Genomic DNA, 10,423 nt, shown 5'->3' with positions numbered 1-10,423 from the left:
CAAGAAATCAATATGCATTACCTCATACTAAAAAATAAATTGCCTAGATATATTAGCATCATAAGTTGCCAGAAACCCGGGCATGGCATGATTTTGACGATATAGGAAGACAGCTATTAACTCATTACAGCCAGGTATAACTTAATATATGTAACAGTAGCTGTTTGATTGTTTCATGGTTTCCTTTTTCTAATCCATGGAAAGTTTCTTTTGCCTTTGGCGAAATTCAATATACAGTATTCCTGTCACACTATCAGCACAAGACTCATTATTGATAAGCTTGACCAAATCAATGTTAAGCATATTAATTTGCCCGAATCATAACCAGATATTCTTTGGTGTATAAATGTCATGCAGCAGCCATTCAATGATTCAAGTGGAGCACTACTGAAGGGAGTGGTGATAAAGTCTGAAGAGAACTGCTTCTTTGCCATCATGAAGACTTTTGTTCTGGCATTTGCTGTCTTTGTGGGGCTCTGTGGCTTAACAGCAGCTTCCCCCTTTCCTGGTCCCTACCATGCCTTCTGCAGAACACTTTGGTAAGAGATTGCAATCTGTTTTCATCACAGTTGTGTTTGTGCTTTTGAACAAAACAGTAGAGTCACAGAAATGTGGACAGCTGCAGCCTTTTCACTTTTAGAATAACTCAAATTGGCATGTGATTTGCTTTCTAATTTAGAACTGTCCTTTTCTATGTCCTTTTTTTCATTTTAATTGTCTTTAAAATATAAACATTTCTCTCTCTCTTCCTGCAAGATCTTTTCTGCTGTAGTCAATGCCTAAAATTAGCACCAGAATAACTGTCAGTGTGTACCTGTCAAATAATTTTTACATTTTCATAATTTATTTAATCAAAATTGATCAATCTCCCTTATCCTCCTTTATTAAGAATCGTGCCACTGATTCTTTTTTTGTCTTCTTTTCTTATCTTTTGTGGTGGGGGGGCTCAAGGCTCTTTTCTACACCATGTGATGAGGTTACTACCAGGATAGCTCAACAGATTCAAGCCTTCAATCCTGTGTTTGGCTGTGATAAATGCCATTACAAGGTAAGAGATGGATTTCTACACTGACACAAACAATAATAATCTTGATGAATCTTATATTTAGTAATGTTGTGTGTTCTTCCAGCTCATGTCAGCTACTCCAGTTTCTATTGTTGCAAGCCACACCTCTCTAAATGGCCTTCAGGCTGAGAACATCACACTCAATTTTGAAAGCTCAGGAAATGATGCTGGCTGCCGTGTGGTGGTAAGACTTGCTGAAGCATATTAAAATTATTATTATTATTATCATCATCATCATTATCAGTAGTGATACTAGTAGTGTATCATGAACACATATAATATAAAAATTAATATATACCGCTACTCATATTAATAATAATAGTAGTAATAATGAAATTAATTTCATATAATCATCATAATCCTATGATCATGCAATCATCATGATCACGGACGTATTAAACACCGTATGCAATGGTTTGAGCTTCTAACTAAAATGTATTACAGTTCAGGTCAAAGTAAGGCAAAGAATATGCAATTATAAATTAGCTTATTTGTAAACACTTAAGAAAATGCAATAGTTATTGTTGTGTTATTGTGTGAAACAGGCATTTCTTGTCAAATGTGTGTATCTTACTAACCAACAAAAAGAGAAACATGTTAACAGATAAATAGTACAGCAAACAGGGAGATCACTTAGGTCTTCATTTATTTATTTGTGGCACAATCAATATTTTTAATATACTTTTTCTTACTTATTAGGCAATGTCCACTTCTCTTGGATTCACCAGCCTTCTCGATGATGGCATCAACTACTGCAACCTTTACAACTTGCTGTCCGGTGAGTTCAGAAGCCATGGCAGCAGTATTCTCAATCCTGACCCTGGGTGATGGTCAGTAATCATACCCATTTTAGACATGTACGTTTTTTTCAAATCCCCATACTTGTGATTATTGCTTTTAATGATATTGTTTTGCAACTTGTCACCATAATTACTGAAATCATCACTAAACCAAATTAAAGTCATCCTACACTTGTAGAATAGAAATAGGCACCTACTTACACAGAGCAGTTTAATAAATAAACTGTGACTCATCCTGTTGATATGAATGCTACAATATAGAAAGCTTTGAAATGAAACAATCAACGGCTGACAATTTTTATTTGCTTCTTGTCATTCCAGCAAGTGGACTTGAAAAGGTACCAGGCTTCAGGGAGATGACCAATGAATGGGCTTGTCTGGGCTACGGACTTGCTACCTGCAAAGCCTGAATTTTACCACAGACTACTTGATGACACGGTTCCCTGCATATGCTGCCTCCAAAATAAACATTTAATATACTGTTGTCTGTTGAATATACCTATAAAAATTGCAATTTCATCAAGTCCTTTCTATGTCCACTTATTTTGCAGCTAGACTTGTACATACCACTTCTATGACAGGAGTATCACTATGGTGGCGATTTCCAGAGTGAGTTCATTTTCAGTCAGGATCTCGTGAAGATCTGGCATTAAATTCCTCTGGGTAACAAAAGCTATATTACATGCATCAACTCAGCTGTGTTGCAGAGAACAACATGTCATAAGGTCTGGTCATCCACAAAAGCCTTGATTGACATTCAGCAGATACAAATTCATTTAACAAGAAATAGATCTGATTACAATCCATACTGAATAAGTAATATTAGGTATTAATGTGGACATTTTTTTTACTTACATGTATGATTAGGTTTTCAGAGTTGTAATGTTAACGAAAGGATTACATTGTTCAAATTATATTTCATAAATTACACTGTTTAGAACTTATATGTTCATAAAATGTCACAATACTTATATTGTATGTATAACATTTAGAATTTGTATTTAAAGTTCTGTGGTCCTACAAGTACAGGCTAAAATATCAGGTTTATTTTAGTGCTGCTCCTCAAACTCATTGATTTTACCAGCAAGTCAGACAGTCACAGTTTGTGATTGATTTTCAAGCAACATACACCAACAACACCATCAAGACACAGTTTTAGGTTTTGAAGTTTCCTTGCCAAAGTGTTCCTTTGCTTATTTGCAAAGAAGTAATTTGTGATACTTCACATAATTTGTGATACTTCACATTTGGATTAGCTGTTCTTTTTCTAGAATATTGTGGCACTATTATGGTACTCTATGCTTTTGTGGCCCCTGGATATGACTCAAAGTACATCAGCTTAAAGTAAACAAAAATGAAATTCACAATTCAAGAAACAACGCTGTACAGCACACACACACACACACACACACACACACACACACACACACACACACACACACACACACACACACACACACACAGACATATTTACTAAAATCAACACAAATGACCTCATACTTAGTAATCAATCATAATAAACTGCGTAAAGATAGGGTTTTCCAACTAAGATTTTCAAAGTTTGTATATGTAACAGTAGCCTTTTGATGGTTTCATGATTTCCTCTTTCGAATTCATACAAAAGTTCTTTTATCTCCCATCACACACACACACACACACACACACACACACACACACATGCACCCACATATATCTGTGTGTATTACGCGCGTTTGTGAGTATGTGTGTGCATGTGTATTTGTGTGTTGGGGGCAGAAGAAACTCAATGGATTCTAAAGACAGATAAAAAGATTGATGTGGGTGCATGTGTGTGTGTGTAAAACATCGAATGGATACTGTTACATAAACTACATTGTTCAAATCATGTCATGTCCTTATTTCCGGTGCCTATATAATTCCCCCAATTCCTATATTTTTTACACTTTATTTAATGTCATATTTTGTAGTCCTTAACAAATACAAGATATAAAAACTGAATGCAGTGTATCTCGTAGACTTAGATGTTTGCGGGATGTGTTTTTTGGATGTGTGTGTATGCGTGCAGATAGATAGATAGATAGATAGATAGATAGATAGATAGATAGATAGATAGATAGATAGATAGATAGATAGATAGATAGATAGATAGATGAAGAAATTCCAATATCTAAAAACAGTGCATTCATGAGAAAATATCATAAAATGAGCTTTCTCATTAAAAAAGAGGAAAGAAATCCATGATCATTTTTTCTACATCTTGTTTTTGCACAATGCTTTATCCTTGATGCAATCAGTGTGCATTTGATTAATTGTTATGATGTGAAGTAATTTTTTCTTTAGTTTCTGGACTTTGAGTGGATTATTGGTGGATCAAGAATTTGACATTTTATCCTCACCACTTTTTCTACCTAACAACCTTTTGTGTCCTTATACATGAACCAAAGCAAGCCAAGCATGTGATACTCAGCAATATCTTTATTCTCTTAAAGCCACATTTGGACCATAAAATCACTAGCTAGCATGAAGCAACCACAATTTGCAAGAGCATGAATATATTGACATCTTAATCTGTCAACCTGATGTGGAAATAAAAAAGAAAAACAGGAGGACAATGAGTAGACTGTATTAAGCACAGCTAATATATCTTAATTAGTGCTGTGCTCTTCACGCTCACACTCCTCCACAAAGGCATACACACACACAAACACACACACACACACACACACACACACACACACACACACACACACACACACACACACACACACAAACACACACACACACACACACACACACACACACACAACACACACACACACACACACACACACACACACACACACAAAAGTGGTGTCACATGGCTGATCTTCAGCAGCAGACAAAATGTGGGCTATACTATTGATCCTCATTAAAATGAACTCTCCTTTACACTAACAAAATCATTCTAAGATTAGTTGTTTCACATAATTCAGTATCTTTACATTTTACGTATTTCTATGTTATTTATATTTTCTTCTATAATCATTGTTGGAAAAATGTCTTTTTTTTTACTGTATTTAACAGCTGGGGTTACTCACTTGCTTTGAAAGGAAATTCTTTCACAATTCACAACTTGTCAAGCATTTTAAATACAACACAGTGTTCCCCATTTCCTATTTGGCTCCTTCTTTTATGGATGCAAGAAAACATAAAGTCATAGGTTTGATTCACACATTTATTCTGGGATGTTCTATCTCATATACCCTTTCTGTCACAAACTTCTGCATTTATCCAGGCTTCAGACCAACTCAGGAAGAACACTGGTTTGTGTCCCCTTGGGAATGTATTAATTGCAACGCAGTGTAATGACTAACTATGTGGTGTCCTTCAGTTTTGGCCTCTGATATCTTACAAAAAAAGTACATTTGTCATAAATGCTGGTCAGTACAACATGTAAGATCAGCAAAAACGTATTTTCTTTACTCTTGATCTCGCACTCAAAATAATTAAAGATTCAAAATTAAAGATTCAGTATCTCACCATAAATTAACAAATACTAATGATAATAAATACATGAAAATACAGTATGATAGAGATCTTCCTCTTCTTCTTCTTTCGGCTTTTCCCGTCAGGGAAGCGACAGCTTCCACAGCGAGTCAACTTTCTCCATCTGACCCTATTCTCTGTATCCTCCTCTCTCACACAAACTACCTTCATATCCTCTCTCACTACGTCCATAAATCTTCTCCTTGGTCTTCCTCGAGACCTCTTGCCTGGCAGCTCCAATTCCAGCATCCGTCTGCCAACATATTCTCTATTCCTCCTCTGTACATGACCGAACCATCTCAGTCTGGCTTCTCTGACCTTCTCTCCAAAACATTGAACATGTGCTGTTCCTCTGATAGACTCATTCCTGATCCTATCCATCCTTGTCACTCCCAAAGAGAACCTCAACATCTTCATCTCTGCAATCTCTAGTTCTGCCCGCTGTCTTTTGGTCATTGTAACAGTTTCTAGTCCATACAGCATCGCTGGTCTCACCACTGTCTTGTACACCTTTTCTTTTATTCTGGCCGATAGTCTTCTATCACACAGTATGTGATCAGTATCAGTGTCAGTATGGAGAGAAGCCATACTGACACTTTTCTCCACCCATTCCAACCTGCTTGGACCCGTCTCTTCACCTCTTTTCCACACTTTCTGTTGCTCTGGACTGTTGACCCTAAGTACCTGAAATCCTCCAGCTTCTTGATCTCCACTCCCTGTAGCGTCACCGTTCCACCCGAGTTCCTCTCATTCACACACATATATTCTGTCTTGCTGCAACTAACTTTCATTCCTCTCCTTTCCAGAGCATACCTCCACCTCTCTAGATTTTCCTCTATCCGTTGTCTGCTCTCACTACAGATCAAAATGTCACCCGCATACATCATGGTCCATGGGGATTCCCGTCTAACCTCATCTGTCAGCCTGTCCATCACCATTGCGAACAAGAAGGGGCTCAGAGCTGATCCCTGATGGAGTCCCACCTCCACCTTGAACTTCTCTGTTACCCCTACAGCACACCGTACCAGTGTCTCACAGGTAGCATACATGTCCTGCACCAGTCTAACATACTTCTCTGCCACTCCAGACTTCCTCATACAATACCAGAGCTCCTCTCTTGGCACCCTGTTATATGCTTTTTCTAGGTCTACAAAAACGCAATGCAACTCCCTCTGACCTTCTCTGTACTTTTCTATTAGCATTCTCAACGCAACTACTGCATCTGTAGTACTCTTCCTAGGCATGAAGCCATACTGCTGTTCACAAATGCTGACTTCTGCTCTCAGTCTAGTTTCCACTACTCTTTCCCATAACTTCATTGTATGGCTCATCAACTTTATGCCTCTATAGTTGCCACTATTCTGCACATCCCCTTTATTCTTAAAAATAGGCACCATCACACTTTGTCTCCATTCTTCAGGCATCTTCTCACTCTCTAAGATCCTGTTGAATAATCTAGTCAGAAAATCTACCGCTGCCTCTCCTAGACTTTTACTAATTTTGTGCTACTTTGTGGTCTACAATAGTCCCCTCTTCTACCCTTGCATCTCTTTCATTTTCCACATTCATCAGCTCTTCAAAGTACTCTTTCCATCTTCCCATCACTCTTCTTGCATCTGTCAATACATTTCCCTCTCTGTCCTTAATCACCCGGACCTGTTGTACATCCTCTCCATCTTTATCTCTCTGTTTCACCAACCTGTATAGATCATTCTCACCCTCCTTACTATCCAACCGAGCATACAAGTCATCATAAGCCCTTTGTTTTGCCTTTGCTATCTCTATTTTTACCTTTCGCCACATCTCCCTGAACTCCTGTCTGTTCTCTTCAGTCCTCTCAGTATCCCACTTCTTCTTCGCTAACCGCTTTCTCTGTATATGCTCCTGCACTTCCTCATTCCACCACCAAGTCTCCTTATCTACTTTCCTTCCAGATGACACATCAAGTACTCTTCTACCTGTCTCCCTGATAACACTAGCTGTAGTTGTCCAATCATCTGGAAGCTCACCCTGACCACCCAGACCCTTTCTCAACTCCTCCCTGAAAACCATGCAACACTCCTCCCTTTTCAGCTTCCACCACTTTGTCCTCTGTTCTGCCTTTGTCCTCTTCATCTTCCTTGTCACCAGAGTCATCCTACAAACCACCATCCTATGTTGTCTGGCTACACTCTCACCTACAACTACTTTGCAGTCACTGATCTCTTTCAGGTTACCTAATCTATACAAGATGTAGTCTACCTGCGTGCTCCCACCTCTGCTCTTATAAGTTACCCTGTGTTCCTGTTTTTTCTGGAAAAAGGTATTCACTACAGCCATTTCCATCCTTTTTGCAAAATGTACCACCATCTGTCCCCCTGCATTCCTATCCTGGATACCAAATCTGCCCATCACTTCTTCATCCCCTCTATTGCCTTCACCAACATGACCATTGAAGTCTGCACCAATGACCACTATCTCATTTCTGGGAATATTCTGCATCACTACATCCAACTCATTCTTGAACTTCTCCTTATCTTCAGATTCACATCCCACCTGCGGGGCATAGCCACTAACAACATTGAGCATCTCACCTTCAATTTCCAATTTTAGACTCATAAGTCTATCTGACATTCTTTTCACCTCTAGGACGTTCCTTATGAACTCCTCCTTCAAGATAACTCCTACTCCATTTCTCTTCTTGTCAGTACCATAATAGTACAACTTAAAGCCTGCTCCTAAGCTTTGAGCCTTACTACCTTTCCACCTGGTCTCCTGGACACACAGTATATCCACCTTCCTTCTCTGCATCATGTCGACCAACTCTCTACCTTTTCCTGTCATAGTCCCAATATTCAAAGTCCCTACTCTCAGTCCCAGACTCTTTCCTTTCCTCCTCTCTCTCTGCTTCCGAACAAGCACTCCTCCTCTTCTTCTTGTTCTTGTTCTTCGACCCACAGTAGCCCAATTCCCATTAGTACCCTGTAGGTCATCAGTACCAATGGCGGTCGTTGTTAACCTGGTCCGCGACCAATCCGGTATGGTATAGTTTGGGTTGACTCGCATGTTTGGTTTTGGCAAAAGTTTTACGCCGGATGCCCTTCCTGACGCAACCCTCTGCATTTATCCGGACTTGGGACCGACACATGGGCCAGTGCCACCCTGAGGCTGCATTACAGTATGATAGAGATGAAAACCTTAATTCTTCAATGAACTGTTTATTCTTAATTCTACCCTAAGCAAGGAGGGTTTGCTACAAAAAGCCATCGCTAGAGAAAGGGGATGTTCACAGAGTGCTATATCCAAGAACATTCATAGAAAGTTGAGTCGAAGGAAAGGTGTGGTAGGAAATGTGCTCTAGCAAAAGGGATAACCACAGCCCTGAAAGGACTTTCAAGCAAAATTCCATTCAAGAATTTGCGGGAGCTTCACAAGGAGCGGACTGAGGCTGAATTCAGTGCATCAAGAGTCACTGCGCACAGATGAATCCTACATAAATGTTATATTCTTTGTGTTAAGCCACTCCTGAACCAGAGACAACATCAGAAGTGTCTTACCTGAGCTGTGGAGGAAAAGAACTGGACCGTTTCTCAGTGGTCCCTCTTCTCAGATATAAGTAAATGTTGCATGTCCTTCGGAAATCAAGGTCCCAGAATTTGGAAGTGTGGAGAGGCATAGAATCCATGTTGGTTTCAGTCCAGTGTGAAGTTTTCAAAGTCAGTAATAATTTGGGCTGCCATGGTCCCCTGTGTTTTCTGATGTCCGCAGTCAACAAAGTCATCTACTATGAAATTTTAGAGCATGTCATGCTTCCTTTTGCTGACTGGCTTCATTGAGATGCTGATGTACTTTCCCAGCAGCACTTGGCACATAACCTCAGTGTCAAAGCCATCAAAATCTGGTTTAATGACCATGTTGTTACTGTGTATAATGGGTCAGTAAACTTGTCTGACTTGAGCCCCGCTGAGAAACTATGGTGTATTTTCAAAAGGAAGAGTAGAGACACCAAACCTAACAATGTGGATGAACTGAAGACCGCGATCAAAGCAAGCTGGACTTCCTTTATACCTGAGCAGTGTCACAGGCTGATGATGAGATGAGATGACATGCACTTTAATGATCCCACGCTTGCGGAATTGTTTAATTTAATTGTTTGATTGCCTCCATGCAGGAGCAAAGTAGTGTTAAATTCTTTACAGTACTACCACGAAAACCTTCATGTCTCTCTCTCTCACCTCATGCATTGTATTTTTAAAATCGCAGTCAAAAGCCGAACAAATGAAAACTTTTCCGCATTTTACTGTAGGCTTCATGTAAGGCTATGGAATAGGCTACAATGAAAAACGCTTGACAACATGGTGAACTATTTCAAGAATCACAAGAATATGGGCAATCGTTTGCTGTCCCAACGCATGCAGCTTGTTTGGATGTCTGTGGACCCATTGTGGAAAACGTCCCAGTGCATCAAATCAAATGCATCGATCCCCATACCTAACCTCTGTGTTTCGGTAGAAGACGTGTATGCATACTACTGCGCGAAATCTTCTGCTGTTAGAGCATAAGCGGTTTCTTTTCCGAGAAAAGAAACCGCAAAATTGAACCCTTCTACTGATTTGGATTGGGGTATTTCGCAACAAACGTAAAGACATTAATGGTGCGGCACACATTTCGCTGGGCGAAACAACAACGAGCTCTCTGAGAGGAGGAGAGAAAAAGACAAGAGCCTTCATGAAGTGAGGGAAATGCCCTGCGAAGCGCCGTCCAGTATGGACTAAAAAACACAACACAGACAGTTCAGAAGCAATTCGGGATTAATTAAAAGGAATTTTTAAACAGAAAAAGTGGTATTGAAGACTGCATCTTACTAGCGGCTTTGTTAGCAGGCAGCTGCTCTCCCCTCTCTTTCCCATCACCTCCAATCCACTGATTCTTTTAGTGGTACGCAGTACCGGACCGTACTGACCTACTTTCACCCCTGCCTCCATGCCACGCCGCATTGATGCAGGTATTCATGTAAAAAGGAGGCCCAAACAAGTATTGAGTGCACAAAAAACCTGTTTAAAATTATCTTCAT

At 39.6% G+C, this 10,423-nt stretch overlaps 1 protein-coding gene across 1 annotated transcript; it reads left to right on the top strand.

Moving 5' to 3' along the window:
• Positions 1-387: 387 nt before the first annotated feature.
• On the top strand, positions 388-2,508 carry LOC147218730 (uncharacterized). The gene is made up of 5 exons (XM_086173052.1): positions 388-539; positions 952-1,048; positions 1,131-1,250; positions 1,766-1,844; positions 2,188-2,508. Exons 1-5 carry the CDS (start codon positions 436-438, stop codon positions 2,274-2,276), a joined length of 489 nt encoding a protein of 162 aa, XP_086029178.1. The 5' UTR covers positions 388-435; the 3' UTR covers positions 2,277-2,508.
• Positions 2,509-10,423: the final 7,915 nt, after the last annotated feature.

Source organism: Fistularia commersonii, chromosome 25 (assembly GCF_037954325.1).
Source record: "Fistularia commersonii isolate RoL2024-O1a breed Wild chromosome 25, RoL_Fcom_v1.0, whole genome shotgun sequence".
NCBI lineage: Eukaryota > Metazoa > Chordata > Actinopteri > Syngnathiformes > Fistulariidae > Fistularia > Fistularia commersonii.
The sequence above is the reverse complement of the archived record's forward strand: the minus strand, read 5'-3'. Positions and strand labels throughout refer to the sequence as shown.

Bases quoted from the DNA above. Each gene is read 5' to 3' on its own strand.
- LOC147218730 (XM_086173052.1), top strand. From the start codon at position 436: ATGAAGACTTTTGTTCTGGCATTTGCTGTCTTTGTGGGGCTCTGTGGC. The intron at 540-951 runs GTAAGAGATTGC...GGGGGGCTCAAG, and splicing joins GCCTTCTGCAGAACACTTTG to GCTCTTTTCTACACCATGTG. The intron at 1,049-1,130 runs GTAAGAGATGGA...GTGTTCTTCCAG, and splicing joins GTGATAAATGCCATTACAAG to CTCATGTCAGCTACTCCAGT.